Raw genomic sequence first — 19,020 nt, forward strand, 5'->3', positions numbered from 1 at the left:
GATTGAACAGGCCCGTGGGACGAAACAAGACTAAAGGGACACACCAGCCCTGGGGCAGGGACTGGAAGGCAGAAGGGAACAGGAAAGCTGGTATTAGGGAACCCAGGGTTGAGAAGAGAGAGTGTTGACATGTCATAGGGTTGTTAACCAATGTCATAGAACAATGTGTATACTGTTTAATGAGAAACTAGTTTGTTCTGCAAACTTTCATCTAAAGTACAATAATAAAAATAATAATACCTTCCCTACCAAAAAAGAAAAAAAAAAAAATAGACTAACTGGATTCTCAGATGGTGTGTACAAGACTGACTGGGGTCCCAGGTGGTGTGTACAAGACCAACTAAGCTCCTAGTTGGTATGCAAAAGATTGACTGGGCTCCCAGGTGGTGTGTACAAGACTGACTGGGCTTCTAGTCACTGTGTACAAGACTGACTGGGCTCCCAGGTGGTGTGTACAAGACTGACTGGGCTCCCAGGTGGTGTGTACAAGACCAACTAAGCTCCTAGTTGGTATGCAAAAGATTGGCTGGGCTCCCAGGTGGTGTGTACAAGACTGACTGGGCTTCTAGTCACTGTGTACAAGACTGACTGGGCTTCTAGTCACTGTGTACAAGACTGAGTGGGCTCCCAGGTGGTGTATACAAGATTGACTGGGCTCCCAGGTGGTGTGTACAAGACTGACTGGGCTCCCAGGTGGTGTGTACAAGACTGACTGGGCTCCCAGGTGGTGTGTACAAGACTGACTGGGCTCCCAGGTGGTGTGTACAAGACTGACTTGACTCTCAGGTGGTGTACAAGACTGACTAGGCTCCCCGTCAGTGTGTACAAGAGTGATCTAGCTCCCAGTTGGTGCTACGAGTCTGAGCAGGCTCCCAGACAGTGTGTATGAGACTGACCAGGCTCCCAATCATTGTGTACAAGACTGACCAGGCTCCTAGTTGTGTACAAAACTGACTGTGCTCCCCGTTAGTGTGTGCAAGAGTGATCGGGCTCCCAGTGAGTGTTATGAGACTGACTGTGCTCTCCGTCAGTGTGTGTGAGACTGATCGGGCTCCCAGCTCCTGTGTACAAGACTAACTAGGCTCCCAGTTGGGTTTATTTTGGCCCACAGAGTATTGATTTAAAAAACAAATACCTTTATCAGTTGCCAATATTTTTAAAAATTAGGAAATTTCACATCAAAATTAGATTACCATTCACTTGAAAAACCAGAATCTCTAGCCACGTTGGGCGTGCCTTTGGGCATGGAAGCGATCTCCTGGAACCCCCTTCAGATGGGGCTCCAGACCACACCGCTCCTAGTTGATACCCAACATTGAGGTCAAGTGGCTGATGCTCATTATCATCACACCAGTGCTGTTGTTTTCTTGCGCGCTAAGAAGAAAATGAAATACTTCCTGCACCTCAGCTTTTCTCAGAAGTGGGAAAATCAGAGAGAGAGGTGTACAGTTTTCAACAACAGGGGAGAACTTAATTCCTGGTGGAAGTGGAGAATATTCTTATGCATTTCGTATGCAAAGTGAATCCTTGTTGAGAGACCGTAACTTAAGATACTCTTATTTAACAAAGCCAGCATGCCTCACTCATTTACTGTGCCTGTCTGGTCCCCAAAGTTCAGTGGTTCTCAAAGTTTTTGGTCTACAGAACCCCTCTACACTCTTAAAAATTATTGAGGACCCCAAATTCTTTTAAGTGAGTAATATCTATAGTTGTTTAACATATAGAAGTTGAAACTGGGAACATTTGGAAGGACAAGCTACACAAGCACAGAATGGGTAGGCCATCCGTGATAATGTCATCATGTGTCACGTAGCCTCTAGAAAACTCCACTGTATGCTCATGACAGTGAATGAGAGTGAAAACAGCAAGTAGCGTCTTAGTAGTTTCCACTCTGTGGATCCCTGGGAGGGGTTCCTGGATCTCACTTGGAACACTCTTGCTAAGCATTTGAGTTTGTTACCTGTTTTAATAAGGCTTCAAGGAAAGGAAACTTTAAAATGTTTATCCCCTGCTGTTGCAAGGTGAATTCCAAGACTTTTGAAGGGAGAAAGAAGAGAAAACAAATTTGCTTCATTAAACTTCCTGCAACCCCCAACACAGCCCACCAAGTACTGGCCCAAGCCTCTGGCATAGACCCTTGGCAGGAAGAAGGAACAACAGACACTCTAGTTTGGAAAATAAAAGAACCAGCCATTTTATTTCAAGACCTTTCAGCTCGCGTTGGAGAGCAGCAGGAATAAATAAGGAAGGGGGGCCAGGGTGGGGGCGGGGGGCTCTATGTCTTGCAGCACATCCCACACTTGGATCTGTGACAGCAGCCGCAGCAGAACATGCAGATGGGGAAGTGGGTGTCTCGGCTCCTTCGCCTCTGGATCACAGACTGTGGGCAGGAACGGGGAGTCGGTGAGGCATGGGCGCAGCCAGGGAAGGGGGGGTGGGTGGCTCGGAAGGGAGTCTTAAGTGGTCTCACCGTCAAGCTGGCCTTGGCTTCAGCTGAGTCCTGGGCCTGGAGGTCTGCAAGCTGTTTTGTCTGCGAAACAAGAGGGTGTTGAAGATGGAAGTGAGCCTGGCAGAGCTTAGAGTTGCCCCTACCCCCTGGATGGCATCCCACTGCTCAGCTGGAATCCTAGGACTGGTCTTGCTTTCTTATTTGTCTCACCTCTCACGGGAAGTTCTCCTACCCCAACACATCCCAGATCTGTCCCTTTCTTTTCCACAGTTGCTACCCTTCTTCAGGACGTCCTCCTCTCTTGCCTGGACAGCGAGAACAGCCTCGTAACAAGTGTCCCCATGTCTCTCCCTCCTTACAATCCATTCTCCACACAGCGGAGTGACTCACGTTATCAGCCAGATCATGTCTCTCACTGTCTTACAGCCCTTGCACTCAGAGGAGAACCAGCGCCTGCACAGCTGCCCACTGGACTGTGGGTGTTTGTCCGCCGGCCGCGCCTCCACCTCATCTCCAAGTCCCCTCTCCCTCGCTGGCTAAGCTGCCTGACCCTGGGGCTGCCCTGTGTTGCCCTCATCTTCTGCATGGTGTCCCTTTCGCCTGGACCATCCAAGCTATAGCTTAAGTGTCACTTTCTGACAAAGCAGCCTCACTTGACTGCCAGGCCCTTGACTCTAGCACCTAAAGCACCCCCCTCCCCCCGCCATGGTCACTCTACCACCCTCTTTTGTTGGAGCCCTGGTGGCGCAGTGGTTAAGAGCCACAGCTATTAAACAAAAAGGTCAGCAGTTTAAATCCACCAGCTGCTCCTTGGAAACCCTACGGGCAGTTCTACTCTGCTCCAAGTGATTGGGCATCCCCAGCTATCCTCAGGGTCCCCTCCCAAGGGTCTGGGTCTACAGCCCCTGTAGGTCCTGTAGGCTCTCACCTGGTGGGGGAGGACCGAGCCGCTGGTCAGGCTGGCGAGGAGGAGGAGCAGGAGGCAGGCAGCCTGGATCTGAATGTTCATTGCCACTGCGTGTCTGCCTGGCTGTCCTGCTGTTGAGTCCAGGACTTGCTCCGTGTCTGGGGTCCAGTGACAGTCACTTTTATGGGACCTGCTGGAGGGGCGGGGGTGCTGAGCCCCCTCCCCTTTGCCCTGACTCATTTCCAAGAAGGTGGTGGCGCCGAAGAGGTGGAAGAGATAAGCGGGAACAGACGACAGGGAACAGGGTTGTGTCACCCTCAGCCAGTGGAGGTGTGTCTTGGGGGTGGGGCAGATGGGGCCACAGACATGCACCTCCAGCCTGCCACCTGGGGACCCTTTCTCCAACAGGACATCACCCTATTGAGTTTAGAAAAATCTCACTTTTTTTTTTTTTTTCCCGGAAGCCGAACAGCTTGGTGAGCAGAAGCACAGTGGCCCCTCATCCCCTACCTTTCCCAGACACCTACATCCAAGTGTAAGACAGCTGTCACTTACGGGACGCCTCAGGAGTGCCTGGCATAGTTTAGGGGAGCTTCCCACTGCTTTGGGCTCTCTTCACACATGGAGATTCCCGGAGGAACCCTCGGAGAGCAAGATGCAGGGCGTTTCTACCAGTGTGAGCCTCCAAACTCACGCGGTGTTTTCTAAGTGTCAGCATTGTAAAAGTGGTCCTGCTATCTGAAGAACGAATGTAGGCAGGAACTTTTGACCAAAAAAGACAGCAATAACAGTCACAGCTAATATCTGATGGATGCATCCTATATGCCAGGCATTGCCCTAAGCATGTGTACTGACTTCGGTGTTCACTCAGCTGGCCCCCCTGTTCTCTATAAGCAGCTCCCAGCTGCCCAGGCCACCCTGAGCCCTGAGCTGAATTCAAAGCCCCAGCTGCCTTCTCAGCCACCCAACCCTGCTTCCTCTTAGGAGCCTCCTTAACCCACCATCCTCTGAGACATTTTCTTCACTTTACAGAAGAGGAACTGAAGGCAGAGAGAGGCACTGCCTAAGCTTGCCCAGCCTGGGGCAGAGCAGGAGTTTAGCCTGGGAAGCCCCCTCTGAGGCTGCTGCTGGTATCACCAGGCTTTCCTGCTGCTCAGCAGACACTGCAGGGTGCAGATGTGCTGGAGCTGGCTCTCAGGAGCAGACTGTGCGCATCCCACCTCTGCGTTCAGGGCATCCTTCTGGGGCTTTGATATCAGCCATGGCTGGAGTATTCACACAACAAAGATCTGAACACTACAAACCGGGGCTTTTTTGTTGTAGAGAGCACTGCTTCCCCAGCACACCCCTGGACAGGGATGACCTGAGGCTGCCTGGCTGCGGTGCCTTGATCCTCCACTGAACGTGGCCCACAGCCCAGACCCTTACCCACTCCGCCATCTTGCCTCTCCACCTCAACCCTATTACCTGGCTGGCTGCTAACTATAAAGGTCGGCAGTTCGAATCCACCAGCCTCTCCTTGGAAACTCTATGAGGCGGTTTTACTCCATCTTATAGGGTATGAGTTGGAATCGGCTCAACCGCAATGGCTTCAGCACCAATGCTGTCCAGGAATGAACACTTCCTCCTGGCCTACTCAAAGCCACGAAAAAGGAAGGGCCCCTATGACTGCCCTGACAGGTAACACCACAGAGAACCCCTGATAGAGCAGAACAGTGGGGTGCAGACCTCATAGTCCAGTAAAAAGACCAGACTTAATGGTCTGACTGAGACTGGAGGGACCCCAGAAGTCATGGCCCCTGGACTGTTAGCCCAAAACTAAAGCCATTCCTCGAGCCAACTCTTCAGACAAAAATTACACAGGACTATAAGACAGACTATGACACTGGTGAGGAGTGTGCTTCTCGGCTCAAGTAGACACATGAGACTATGTGGGCAGCTCCCGCCTGGAGGTGAGATGAGAAGGCAGAGAGGACAGGAGCTGGTTGAATGGACACAGGAAATACAGGGTGAAGAAGAGTGTGTTGTCACATTGTAGGGAGAGCAACTAGGGTCACATAACAATGTGTGTGTAAGTTTTTGTATGAGAAACTGACTTGAATTATAAACTTCCACTTAAAGCACAATTAAAAAAAAAAAAGGAAAGTCCCCTGAAGACTGCTTCCTGCCATCGGCCTCCCCACCCACTCCACCAGGGGCTCCTCCTCACTGTCCTGCAAGCATACCCTCTCAAAGACGAACCCTAACAGGGGAAAGCCATGAGGAGGAGGGCGGGTGGGTTCTCAGAGAAGAGCAAGACCAGCTGGGGCCATCTGGGGAGGGGAAGCGGGGAGAGCTCCGAATGTGCCAGACTAGCAGGCCTAGATCCTGCGAGCCAGTGGAATTGAGCGGGGGCAGCAGGACGAGGCAGGGCCCAGAGAATGGCCACGGGCTCACCCACAAGGAGACACAACAGCATCCCCCAGTTCTGCAGGCGTCTCTGCATCTCCGCTCAGGCCAGGTTTCATCATCAGTCAGGGGCAGGGGTCACAGCACAGGCGCCAGAGCCGTAGCTCCAGGCGACAGGCTGACGGGCCAAGCCTGGCTTCCTGGCCCTTGGCCCTCCCTGGGGGTGAGGGGCTCAAGGCCAGGCCCCATCATTGGCTGGCGCAGAGGGGAGGGCTTCAGCCGAGCAGGCAAGGCCAGGAGCCAGGCCTGATGTTAAGAACTGCTGACATGGGAGACCCCAGCTTCCCCCCCAACATCATGGGACTTGTCCTTGACCCCACCCTCGCATATGCACACCTGGGGCCTCAAAGAGGACATTCATTCCTTCATTCCTCCATCCAACCAACGGACTGGGTCTGGGTGGTACAGGGTGCAGGGACTGGCATGCAGTTGTGAACATGAGAGCTGAAGCCTGCCCGCACGGAGCTCCGCAGGCCTCAGCCGGCCCACCCATGAGATGGACAGACAGACAAGGCGGGGGCCACATGGGGCCAGTTTATTGCAGTTAAATACCTCTCTATTTTTTTTTTTTTTTTTTGTCCATTTTTCCATAAAGAAAATTAAAACACACACACCCAAAGGGGAGCGGGGATCCAGAAACAAGAGGTGGGGGTGGGACATGGCCTCCCTGCTTAGGTCCAGGCCTGGGGAGGACCCCCCCAAAGGCCCCCCGCCTTCCCATGAGCACCTTGTCTCAGCACCTCTAGAGACCAAGGAGGCAGCGGGATTTGGCGGGGCCCCGTCCCCTTCCCTCTTGCCTCCAGGCAGGACAGATGTGCCAGGGCTTAGTGGGGGCTGAGAGACGGGAGACAGACAGACAGATGGTGGGGATGTCGGTTCCAAGTTGAGGTGGGCGATGGGTGCTGTATCCACAGAAATGCATCATTTCTCCCCGTTTTTGTTAAAAATCTACTATAAAAAAACGCAGCTGGGGGAGGGGCATCTGTCCCTCTCTGTGCTAAGGGCTGGGGAAGGGGGCAGCAGAGGGCCCAGCGGAGGCTCCTGTTTGCACGGTGGGCTGGACGTCACTGCCGGGTGCTCTCGCTCACCATTTCTAGGTTGTGTTGCTGCAGCTGGGCTCGAAGCAGGGCGTTCTCATTCTTCAGCTCCTCTATCTGGTAGACACACAAGAGGGTGCGAGGGAGCAGGCTGCCTCCTTGTGTCTCAGGGGCTTCCAGCCCCCCGCCCAGCCCCAGGTCCTGGCACTCACCTGTTGCCTCAAGAGCTCGTTGTCCACCTGCAGCCGCTCAGCCTCCTTGAAGGTCTCCTGCATGCGCTGGTTTGTCTGGCGTAGCTCCCGGATGTAGTCGCAGGCCTTGGACAGAATCCCTCCTTTACTCTGGGGTGGGAAAGAGCAGCAGAGTGGGCACTCACCACCAGCCCCTGCCCCCCGACCACCCAGGACAACTCCTGCGCCTGGCGGGCAGGTGGTCTTCCGAGACAGGGTTGGGGAGCTGGGCCTACAGCAGCAACTGAGGTTCAGGGGGCACTCACCGCTCCCGTCTTGCTATTGTCTGCGTTACAGTCTGGAATGATTTTTGAAAGCTGGACGATCCAGTTGTTGATCTTGTCCCTCCGCCTCCGCTCCACTGTGGGGACGACAGCAACAGGACGGCTGTGCTTCCAGCGCTCACTGCGTGCCTGGCACGCTGCTAAGCCATTTACCTCTGGGGGAGGGTGCTGCCAGGCCTCAGCACACCGGGGCACGCGCAGGCCCCGTCCCAAATCGTACAGCTAGTGAGAGGCAGGGCCAAGATTCGACCCCAGGCAGCCTGGCTTCTGTGCCCACTTCATATTCCTTTTCCAGAGGAACACAAAAATCCTGACCCACAAACTCCCCACACACCTCTAGGGCAGAAATCAAAGCTGGGGACTGTAGGTGTGTTTTGCTGGCCTGCCCAGCATGTTTTTAAAAATTAAAACAAATTGAGCCAGCATTTAAAAATTGGAAAATTTGCCATAATAATTGGCATAAAAAATGGACTTCTGGCTATGCTGGGCACATAGTTTGGGAGGTACATTCCAATGGGTTTCTCTTCTATGTGGCCTTTCTGACCTTGGGTTTATAATTCTGCCCAAAATAAGTGGATGGGCCACAGCCTGCCCTGTGATTAGTCTATTTTACACAGCTTGCAGAGACTGGTCAGTTTACTATGCAAATTAGGCGACTCTGTGTCTACTGAGGGGGTTGGTCAGTTTTGCCATCCTGCTAGGCTTAAAAGGACCAATCGCACAGAGGTTGAGGGGGACCTCACTACTATCAAGAAAGGTCTGGAGCAGAGTATGTCCATCAGACCCAGGGTCCCTGCACTGAGAAACTCCTAGGCCCAGAAGACATAAACAGCTGTAACACTGGAAAACAGCTGTAACACTGGAGACGGTGCCAGACAGCCGCAGTAGGCTTACCAACCCATAGAGCAAGAGAGCTGAGCACATGCGGGCAGGAGGCTTGCTGGCAGAGTGGGGTGCCCCTAGGCATGTGTCAGCAGAGCTAAAGGTCTGTAACACTTGCCCAAGCAGGACAGATGCCAGGGACAGTGAGGCCCGGTGGCCGCAGGCCCAGAAGAAGGGCCTGCCTGTGGGCACGGCCGAGAAGCTGAGAGCTGTCATGGTTGGAAACTGCCCTGATTAAAGAATTGTATCCTGTCTCCCGAGCTGTATCCTCTTGTTTCCAAGTTGATCCTGATCCTGAATTGCAGCCTGTTACTTCCCCAATAAACCACAGAATCCTGAGTACGGTCTGTGAGTTGTGTGGCCGTTGCAACAAATTATCGAACCCAGCAGAGAAGTAGAGAGTGCCGTGGGGAGAACAGCTGGTGTCACGAAAGGTGAAAAAGTTGACAGTGGAGGGAGGTATGTCTGACCTCCACCTCACAGGACTCAGCTTTGTGCTGGTCTTGATTCTCATCCCTCCCTGTGAAACGAGGTGAGTTCAGACGTCACTTGATCACAGTAGGCAAGAACAGGCAGTAGCCCACCATACAGACCTGACTGCCTGCTCTCTAGTTCTCTATAGCCCCTCAAGTTTGGTCCCCATAGTCCTTGGTCTCCCCAAAGCTCTTAGCACCTTGATTTTATTTTTTCCTCATCTTTAAAACCGAAGTCCAACCAGGTCTTACCCCTACTTAAAATCCTTCCCAGGTGCCTCAGCATCAAGTGCCAGTTCCCCAGACTGGCACTGGTGGCTCTAGGTCTGGCCCCACAAGGGCCAATATGAACCCTACCCTGGAGACCAGTGATGACAAACCAAGAGAAGTACCCAGATTTGTGACTTTACTTGACTAAACTCTATAATCTCCATCAAGCTACCTCAGCTGGGCCGAGTGGCAGCTTCCTCCCTTCAGACAGGGTGCATGCTCCCTTCCTCTGGCCCATGCCACATCCTGGTGACACTGCCTGGGTCTGTTCACATCAGAGCCTGAGACCCTGGTTCAGGGCTAATGAAGCAAGGCTGTCTCAGCCCTTCGCTACCTTCCACGCACACAGCATTCAGGGCACACACGGCACTCAGGGTGGGCAGCAACAGCAAGCCCAGCTGCTCCCTCACCTCTGCCCCACACCCCCTAGTTCTCCTGCCGGACGGCTCCTGAAGGAGGCCCTTGTGGAGAGAAGAAACCCACCAGGTCCCACAGGGCTGGCAGGGGCCTGGGCCTACATCTAGGTGGGATTTGGGAAGGAGGGCAAAGGAGCATTTTCTAGGGCTGGGCGGTAGTGATGAGAGATTGGGGTGGGGGTGGTTTCAGGTAGGAGTGAGACAAGAGGGGTGAGCTCCTTACTCCTCACCCTCGGGCCCGCACTTCCTCTGGGGCAATCTCTAAGTTGTGTCCTGCCCCCAGTTTCAAGATGAATGGACATTGATGAGTCAGCAGCAATGCTTTCCCCCTCTTATGCTGCTGCCTCAGTCAAGTGCCTTTCATGTTTGTGGTACCTCGGAGTAGCATTCCATGCTTGTCTGGTGCCTCCTTGGACTTGCACCCCTTCTGCCCCCACCTCGCTATGCCTCTGATCTACTCCAAACCCTGCCATTCCCTCAAAGGACACTCATGACCCGCTAACAGGCAAATCCCGGTATCTTTTCTCACTAGTTGGTTTCATCCCCTTCCTACTGGCCAGCTCCTCCCCACCTCCAAGTGCCCCCTCGCAATGGCCTGGGTGACACGGCCCTCCACCTGGATTTCCCTCCTCCCTGGCCCCTTTCACCTTCCTCTTTCTTCCAAAAACCTCCCAAAAAACCCAAACCCGTTGCCGTCATATCGATTCCAACTCATGGCGAACCTATAGGACAGAGCAGAACTGCCCACAGGGTTTCCAAGCAGCGCTTGGTGGATTTGAACTGCTGACATTTTGGTTAGCAGCCATAGCTCTTTAAGCACTACACCCACCAGGACTCCAAGTACTAAGCTTCCTCCTGGCCCAGCCCTTGGCTCATTGAGTGCTACACACCTGGAGCACCATCACTATTGTGGTGAACCATCAAGGATGGCCAGGTTCTCAGTCTTCAGGAACTCCGTTGTCAGACGGGTGAAGTTACTGCCCAACAGAAGCAGCAGCATTGAGAGTCCCACCCAGGCCTGGCTGCACTGCCCACCACCTCCCTTGGCAGCACGCTCCATTCCCAACATTTCAGCTGAGGAAGTCTATGGCAGACGGCTTTTCAACTTCTTTCTCTACCTTCCTGCAGTTCAGTCTTCATGAGCTTGGGCACCGTGCCGCAGGTTGGCTCCATCCTCATCCCAAGCCATCGTGGGCAGGGACAGGGAGGGGAGGTGTGTCTCCTCCCCCTGCACTTGCTCCTTACCAATCATCTGCCTGCCCTGCTGGGTACACGGCACACCACAACGTCTGTGCCAACAGCGGGATGGGTCCCAGCCTCCATCCTCTGGTGCTCCCAACACCACTATGAAAGGCTGGCGAGCAGACATACTCACACCGCAGGGTGCGTGCTCTAACCAATAACATGCAAAGGGACCAGGGAATGGCAGGGGTAGAGCAATGATTTCTGTATGGGGATCGGGGTGTGAGGGAATTACCTTCAGAGAAAGGCTCAGAGAGGAAACATTTGGGCTGCTTCCTTGGAGCAAGGATATCAGACAGATAGGTGCCAAGATCCCAGAAATGGGGACAGGAAAGTACACTTGGGGTATGTGTGGTGGGCGAGGCGGGGGAGGGAAACGAGAGCCTGTGAAAATGCACTGTCAAGGCCTTGAACGTCACGCTGACGGGCCCGGACCTTGTGCTTTAGGAATCCAGGGCCTTCATTAAGGCGGGTGGCAACGTGGGCAGGCCTGTGGTTTACGAAGGCCAATACGGTACATTTGAAATGGAGGAAGATGCATTACGACCAAGGCTACATGTCTTCCACAGAAGTGCTTCAGTTATACCCACGTAACTTTCAAAACACAGCTTAGAGTCAAAACCTGCCAGAACTGAAGGGAGAAATAGATAATTCTGCCAATAAAGTTAGAGACTTCAACACTTCTCTTTCAATAATTGACAAAACAAAAACAGAACCAAACCCATTGCCGTTGAGTCAATTCCGACTAATAGGGACCCTACAGGATAAAGGAGAACTGCCCCATAGGGTTTACAAGGAGTGGCTGGTGGATTCGAACTGCTGACCTTTGGGTTAGCCGCTGTAGCACTTAACCACTGAGCCACCAGGGTTTTCTAACAAAACAAGTACATGAAAATGGGGATATAGGTAATCACCAACTTATAACATGTTTGGGTTACAATAAACCACACTTATGACCATCTGGTTTTTTGTTTTGTTTTGTTAAAGCCAATAGGCAGACTTGGGAAGCAATGAGATGTCACCATAAAATATATGAAGAAAAAAGAGAAGGACCATACAGGCAATTCTCACTAATTTTCTGACTAGAAATGCTATCCCCATTCCCAGGGATGATCCAGATGGTCCAGAACCTTCCACAAGTGGAGTTATTACTGCAGCTGACAAAACGCCAATGTTGTTCAACTCTTCTTCGTCAGTAAATTTTTATGACTTGTGTACTTTTTTTACATTTGCGTTAAATTATATCTGTAAATTTATATGTAATTTTTCCAACCCCCAAAGACAAAGGGATTGGATTTATAGGGACTGATGATAAAAAAGAATGATGATGAAAACTAAAAAAAAAAAAAAAAAAAGAGGTGGTCGACTTATGACAGAACTAGCTTACAATGGAGTCATGGAAACAAAACCCGGTTGAGTCAGGGACTACCTGTAGAGAAAACGTGAACACCATCAACCACGTGACCTAACAGAAGGTCATGGAACGTTCTACCCACCAGCAGCAGAACACACACCCTTCACCAAGACAGACCATCGGCTGTAAAATGCTGCTGTTGTTAGGTGCCATCAAAGATTCCGACCCGTAGCGACCCCGTGCGACGGCAGAGAACTGCCCTGTGGAGTTCTCTTAGCTGTAATTGTTACGGAAGCAGATCGCCAGTTCTTCCTCCTGTGGAGCCACGGGTGAGTTCAAACAGCCAATCTGTATTAGCAGTTGAGCGCTTAACTGTTTGCACCACCATTGCTCCATGGCCATACAGGTATCTGTAAATACCAAAAGACTGAAATCCCGCGGAGTAGGTTCTCTGACCACCACAGAATTGAAATAAATCAAAATCAGTAACAAAAAAAAATCCAGAAAATGCACAAATATTTGGAAATTAAGCAATACGCTTCTAAACAACCCACGGGTCAACAAAGCCACAGAAAAACTGGAAAATATTTTGATCTGAATGTCAATGAAAACACAACATATTCCAATGGGAAGCAGCTAAGTGTTAGAGAGAAATTTACAACTATAAAGGCTTGTTATTAGAAAAAAAATTTAGGCTTAAAGTCACTTTTAAAAGCTGGGGGAAAAAAAATCTGGCAAATTAAAACCATAGTATGTAGCAAACCAAAAAAAAGAAAACCAAACCCTTGCCATTGAGTCAATTCTGACTCACAGCAACCATTAGTAATATTAAAAGTGGAAACCAATAAGACAGAAAAAGCAATTCAATCCAGCCCTTAAAGACCAGATTTCACATACAGATCTAGACTTCTGGTTTCTCAGAAGTTGCGGCAACAGTGGGCCCCAATTCTGACAATGAGCTGGCCCTGAGCAAGGGCTGCCCTTCATTCACACCGGACACACATGTCCCAGTTCACTGGTAGCCCACAACTCCCCTTTCTGCCACACCAAGTGCTCTGTGCTCCTGCCAGTACCCAGGATCACTGGGGAAGAGAAAAAGGAGAAAAGGAAGGGGATCTGAAAGCCACAACAGCACAGATCCTGAGGTCTGCAGATGTGAGGCAAAGAGGAGAGAGCGAAGCTGAAGATGGCTCTGGCTTTCGTTTCTGCCTTGGGTACTTGCAAAGGGAGTGCCTTTCAGGGGGAGAGAAGTGATGCATGCGAGGGAAGACGGCACGTTTAGTTTTGAATAAGTTGGGTCTGAGGTGTCTCATCCAGGGATGGAGATTTTGAATGGGTTCAAAATATGGGTCTGGAGTTAGAAAGAGAAAAATGGAGCTTTGAGCATTACCAGCGCCCGGGTGGTACGGGACGCCCGAGGACCCTGTGAAGCAGTTCTTCCCGTTTTGTGGGTCACGTGCCCTCTTCCAGAGAAAACTAACAGGCCCCCTCACTCCAAAAAAATGACCAACACCTGCAGTTAGGGATAGTGTTTTGGGGATACTGACAAGAGCCTGGAGGGTCATCCCTGGGCTTATGGTTTCACATTTCTGAGACTGACAGAGGAGGTGGCCAGACCTTAAGAAACACCAAGAGCCAAAGTACTTTCTCAGACTCATGCACACTGAAGAATCACCTGAGGGCCTGTTGAAAATCCAGATTCCCGGGCCTTCCCCCGACCTACTCTGCCAGAACCTCCTGGAAAGAGTCCTGGACAGAGGTTGATATTTAACGAGCTTTCCAGGAAAGTTTGGGAAGCCTTGCTTTGCAGGGCAGGCCAGGAAAAAGCAAAGCGCACAGGAGAATCAGAGAGGGCAGAGCAGCGAGGAACATTCCCGCAAGGAGGGGAAAGGGCAGGGTTAGATGCTTGGAGCTCGGACAGGAAAGGAAGCCAGTGGATTTGGCAATGAAGTCATCACTAGGTGACCTTAAACAGAGCCGTCTGGCAGAGAAATGAGCCAGCCTGCCGAGCATACAGGGCAGATGGGCAGATGGTAGGTCAAACATTCTGCAGGTTAGGAGAGGAAGAGGGGCAGGATATACCTGGAGGGAAAGAGCCAGGCTAATTAAAAGATTGTTTTTATAGAACGAGAAAGATTCAAGACCATGTGCAAGTGGATTAACGCAGAGACGGGGCGGGCGGGCGGGGGGCGGGGCGGGCTGGATGATACCACCAGATAGGTTTACTGCATTGTTTCTACCCGGCACACCATACCTCTGCTAAGAGCCTCACATGTCACAACTCACTGAAACCCACTAGGAGCCTCCAAGGTAGCTGTGTCAACATCAGTTTACAAAGAAACAAACAGGTGCGGAGTTAAGGACCAGCCTACGATCATACAGCCAGTGAGTGTGGGCACCAGCCTCAGACTCACCCTACCCAAAACCAGGCCCAGGCTCACCTTCTTCCCTTCTAACCAGCTCTCCCCCTTGACCGTTCTCCCACGAGGCCCACCTAACTCCAGCGTGAAACCCAGATTCATGAAATCCTCATTCTTCAGTCCTGTTAACCACTGCATCTGAGCTCAGTGAGCTGCCTAAAACCAGGGCTTCCAACCCGTTCTGCTAATTTGCATTGCTAACAAGTTCCCAAACCAAAACCCACTGCCTGCTGAAGTTGGTACTCAGCCCTCTGCATGTACTCTTTCACTGAATCCTCACATAACCCAGAGCTAACCCACTGCCATGGAGTCGATTCCAACTCATAGCAACCCTATAGGACCTCACAGAACTGCCCCATAGAGTTTCCAAGGGGTGGCTGGTGGATTTGAACTGCCGACCTTTTGGCTAGCAGCCGTAGCTCTTGACCACTACACCACACTCGGCTGGAAAGGTTGGCCGTTTGAACCTACCAGCCATTCCACAGGAGAAAGATGTGACAGTCTGCTTCTGTAAAGATTTACAGCCTTGGAAACCCTGTGGGGCAGTTCTACTCTGTTCTGTGGGGTCACTAGGAGCTGGGACGGACTCCACAGCTACAGGGTTGAATGCTGCTGGTTAGGGATCAATTCTGACTAGTTCTCAAAATTTATCACACATGAGAATCTTGTTAAAACATAGATTCTGATTCAGCATATCTAGAATGAAAATACAAATTCTCGGTAAAAGTTGGAACCAGAATGAACCAGTTCAAAGCTCTGCCTAAAACACAACTTCACAGGCCAACCCTCGCCACCCTCACACCCTCTGCCACGAGCAAACCAGCGGCAGCTGCAGCAACCTGGCTCCACTCTGCCTTCCCCCTCCAATCTGTGCTCCCCTCTGCCTGACAGGCATTTCCAAAGACCACTTCCCTGAGGATGCTTCACCTAACCTCCCTACCGGTCAGAAACAAGTCCCCGCTCTTCCAAAATCCCCAAACACTTCGGATCAGGCTCCAGACCTGGCACAGGACACATGCTACTCAGCCCGGAATCCACGTTAGTAAATATTTGCTGAATGACGGGTGCTTGGGTGTGAAGTGTCCCTCTGGCCCTTGCATGCGGCTGTAAGGACTGATGTGGGACTAGGGGAACCTTTGCCAGCTACAACGAACTCAGGCTGGGATCTGGTGTTTCTGGGAAGGGCACATCTCTGGCCTTGGTCGGCCAGAAGCAGTTCCCTCGGGCTTGCTCCCCATCCAACAAGCACAGCCTCTGGGTGCCAGGCAGGTGGTGGAATGAGGATGGGCTAAACAGCTGCCGACCAGACCCTCTCAGGCAGCCTTGGTGGGGCTCACACCCCAGGAGGAGCACTCCACACCTGCAGTGGCTGCCCTATGCAAAGGTGGGTCTCAGGGAACCTAGTCACCCAATATTTCAAGGGGAGCACAAAATCCGTATGTGAGTAAGAAATCTCCCATTCGGGATATTGGCCGTTAATTCCAAATCACCGGCCAGGCATGACAAAACCTGGCCGATTCCAGTTCACGCCCCCTGCCGAACTGTTTCTATGAGGTCGACACCCTTCCCGTTCACTTTCTATCTCCCTGGTGGCATTCAACAAACAGCCGTCCGGCACCTGTGTGCCCAGGAATGGGCTAGAGTTGCTTCCCTCTTTGTGCCTCCAAATACCAGGACTGACGATGCCTGCATGGGCGGTGGCCTGGCCCGGCACAGGAGCCCCACCTGGTCCTTACCTTCATTGTGCTGAGCTCTCCTTCTCTCGTCCCGGGGCGTTCTGGTTCCATCAATTTTCCTGGAAAAACAAAAAAAACCGGCACGTGACATCTCAGGTCTTATTTACCCGAGTACTTGTTAAGCCATCAGACTTAAAAATTACCTTTGTAAGATCGATCTGGATTCAGAGAAAGAAAAGAAAGGAAGTTCTCTTTACTTACACAACAGAAGCAAAAATAAAACAGATACATCAAGTGCCTGCTGTGTGCTAAACTGCCCAGGTCCCAGCCCAGAAAGCCTTCTTTTCCACTAGGCCCAACCTCGGGCCCTCCCAGGATCCCCTGGCCCTGGGAGCAAAGCTCCTGTACGTACGGGGAATAGGGGTGTGTCCGGGGTGCAATCGTCCTCTGTGTTCCTGTCTGAAGCACATCCTGGGGGGTCATCATGACGTAGAATTGGCCTGCAGGAAAAGTAGCGGTTAGTGTCACAGGTAGAGCAAAACTGGCACTGGCTGGGGGCTTCCTTCCCTGCTAGGACTGCTGTCCCCCTTGGCCCTCTGTCCTGGCCCCTTTCTCCCCTTACCTCCGGCCTGCAAGCTCTGGTCTGTGGTCTGTACCGACACAGCCGTAGTATCTCCCACGCTGGAGGCTGGGAAATAGGCAAACCGTGCCTCCCCACTGACAGCCTCGGCTGCCGGGCTGCCACCATTACTGAAGGGGTTTTGGATTACAGCCTGGGTATAGGATACAGAGGTCACCCGTAACTATCTCTACTGCCCCCTTCCCAGCCCCCTGTAGGTGTATCTGATGTTTGCTATGCCTTCTGTGTTGACGAGGAACATCTGTGTGTGCCACTCTGTCCCATGCGTCCAGAGAGTCCTGGCACTTGGCAGATACTCAGCAAGCACTTGCTGAGACAAGAGACTATCCTGTTACCATCAAGCCCATTTTAGTGGGAAAAGCTTGAGGCCTGGACTGAGGATCTTGCCCCAGGTTTCGCCTTGCATAACAGGAATTTGACCCCAGATGACCTGAAGGTAGCACCTGTGTCCCATCTGCCCCACCCCCTGGGACTCCCAAACCTAGTATCCCTCTCCACGCCCCAGGGGCTGCTGGGTACCTACCAGAGGAAAGGGTGCTGCAGGACCTGGGGGCACAGAAGCAGCGGTGGGGCCCGGGCGCTGAGCCGCCCCGTCCACACCCACCTGGGTCACAGCCTGCTGACCCCCCGTGAAGGCAGCCGTAGACACCACACTGACCGCGCCAGCAGCGTCCCCCTGGCCATCCAGCTGACCATCAGTCACCTGGACTACACGGTATGTCACCTGCAGGGGGCGGCACAACAGCGAGGCCTGCCTGGGGCTTGGGCAGGGGGCCAGGCCCAAGCCCCCTCCCGGCTCTGGGCTCACCTATCAGCCTGCCCGCCCGTCCGCCTGCCCACCCGGCTCCCGGCCCATGCCTCACCTGTCCTCCATTATTCTCTGTGCGGAACTGGTACTGGATGTTGTGGTCGCCGAACGCCGCCTGCTGGACGCTGGCGATGGCCACTGCCGTCTGCTCCTCCGCCCCAGGGCCGTCCCCGCCTGGACTCGGTCGGAGGAGGGCAGGGGGTGGTCAGCGCGGGCCGGGCCAGGGCGCCCCGTCTCCCGTCCCCGGGCGGGCGCCAGCCGCAGCCCCAGCGGGCCCGCGCGCACTCACCTTCCTGCAGCTCGACAGCCTCTTCTGCTTCGGGTCCCTTGTCGTGGCTGCAGGGGGTCGGGGGAAGCGGGGTCAGGGCCGTCCGCCCCCGCCCCTCCGCTCAGGTGCAGGGTCTCCACGCCGCCCGGCGCGCTCCGGGGCGGGGGGCGCCCCTCGGGCCGGGGGCCGGAGTGCGGGGCGCCGGGTACCCCTCCCTCGCGGCCTCCATTTTGAGCTGGGCCCAGCGGCCACTCGGGATCATGGCGGCCCGGCCACCAGGCCGAAGGGCCGGGGCCCGAGCGCGCGGGGCGCGGGCCCGCCTGGCGCCCTTACCTGGCGGCGGCGGCAGCGGTGGCCGAGGCAGCGGGGTCCAGACCCGGGTCCAGCATGTCCATGGGGGGGTGGGGGCGGGGGGGGCCCGGGGCCCGGGGGGGAGGGGAGGGGAGGGGAGGGGAGGGGAGGGGGGGGAAGGGGCGGGGGGCAGGGGGGGCCCCTACCCCGGCGCTCACGCCGCGCGGCAGGAGGGGACGGAGGAGACACGGGAGCCGCTCGCGCTGATCACGGGGACAAACAGTGGGGTCATGTGAGGAGGCGATGCCGCCGCCGCCGCCGCTCCCGCCGCCGCCGCCGCTCGCGCCGCCGCCGCCTCCGCCCGCGCGCCGGCTCCGGGCGGCTCCAGGCTCCGGGGCGCAGCGCGGCCGCCCCCCGCCCGCGGCACGCGGCCCTCCTTCCCGGAGCAGCCGCCGCCGCGACTTTCCTCCTTCCCACAGGGCCCTGCCCGGCGGCCGCCTCCGCCCGGGTCGCCCGCTGGCTGGCGCGCCCGTGCGGCCTGGCCGGGTCCGGGGCGGGAGCTGCCGCAGCCAACGCCGCTTTCTACTGCCCCCCCCCCCTTTTTTCCTCCTTTACTGGAGCTGCGCGCACGCGGCGGCGGCGGCGCGGGCCCGGGACCGACGCGCGGGGGGAGGGCGGCCCCGGGGAGCGCGCGCGCCGGCTCGGACGGCGGCGGGCGCGCGCGGGCCCGGGTCTCCGCGGGCCGGGGCGTCGCTATTGTGTCCCGCGGCCGCCGGGCGCCAGCCAGCGCTCTGCCCTGGCAGGACGCGCGCCCGGAGGCAACACTGGGGACCCGGAGAGGGGTCCGGCCGCCCGGGACGAGGCAGGTCGCTGGGCTTTGGGGACAGTAAAGTAGGTCGGGGGGGCGGGGGCGGGTGCTGAACGG

General features: G+C 54.4%; 2 protein-coding genes across 4 annotated transcripts; both read right to left on the reverse strand.

Annotated features, from left to right (window-relative positions):
* Positions 1-406: 406 nt before the first annotated feature.
* Positions 407-3,541, reverse strand: HAMP (hepcidin antimicrobial peptide). The gene is made up of 3 exons (XM_003420761.3): positions 3,378-3,541; positions 2,471-2,530; positions 407-2,380 (listed from the first exon to the last, which is right to left on the reverse strand). The coding sequence occupies exons 1-3, from the start codon at positions 3,456-3,458 to the stop codon at positions 2,276-2,278; spliced, it is 246 nt and encodes an 81-aa protein (XP_003420809.3). The 5' UTR covers positions 3,459-3,541; the 3' UTR covers positions 407-2,275.
* USF2 (upstream transcription factor 2, c-fos interacting) lies at positions 3,523-18,219 on the reverse strand. 3 transcript variants are annotated; one of them, XM_064293550.1, is made up of 11 exons: positions 18,138-18,219; positions 17,826-17,872; positions 17,592-17,710; positions 17,252-17,452; positions 16,711-16,861; positions 16,501-16,588; positions 16,149-16,207; positions 7,338-7,432; positions 7,054-7,182; positions 6,893-6,958; positions 3,523-3,546 (listed from the first exon to the last, which is right to left on the reverse strand). In XM_064293550.1, exons 1-11 carry the CDS (start codon positions 18,197-18,199, stop codon positions 3,538-3,540), a joined length of 1,026 nt encoding a protein of 341 aa, XP_064149620.1. In that variant the 5' UTR covers positions 18,200-18,219; the 3' UTR covers positions 3,523-3,537. The 3 variants fall into 3 exon arrangements, with proteins under 3 accessions (XP_064149620.1, XP_064149619.1, XP_064149618.1); XM_064293549.1 differs by having other exon boundaries at positions 3,523-3,549; XM_064293548.1 differs by lacking the exon at positions 3,523-3,546 and having other exon boundaries at positions 6,323-6,958.
* Between the last annotated feature and the right edge of the window lie 801 nt (positions 18,220-19,020).

The sequence above is a fragment of the Loxodonta africana genome, chromosome 11 (assembly GCF_030014295.1).
Source record: "Loxodonta africana isolate mLoxAfr1 chromosome 11, mLoxAfr1.hap2, whole genome shotgun sequence".
Classification (NCBI taxonomy): domain Eukaryota; kingdom Metazoa; phylum Chordata; class Mammalia; order Proboscidea; family Elephantidae; genus Loxodonta; species Loxodonta africana.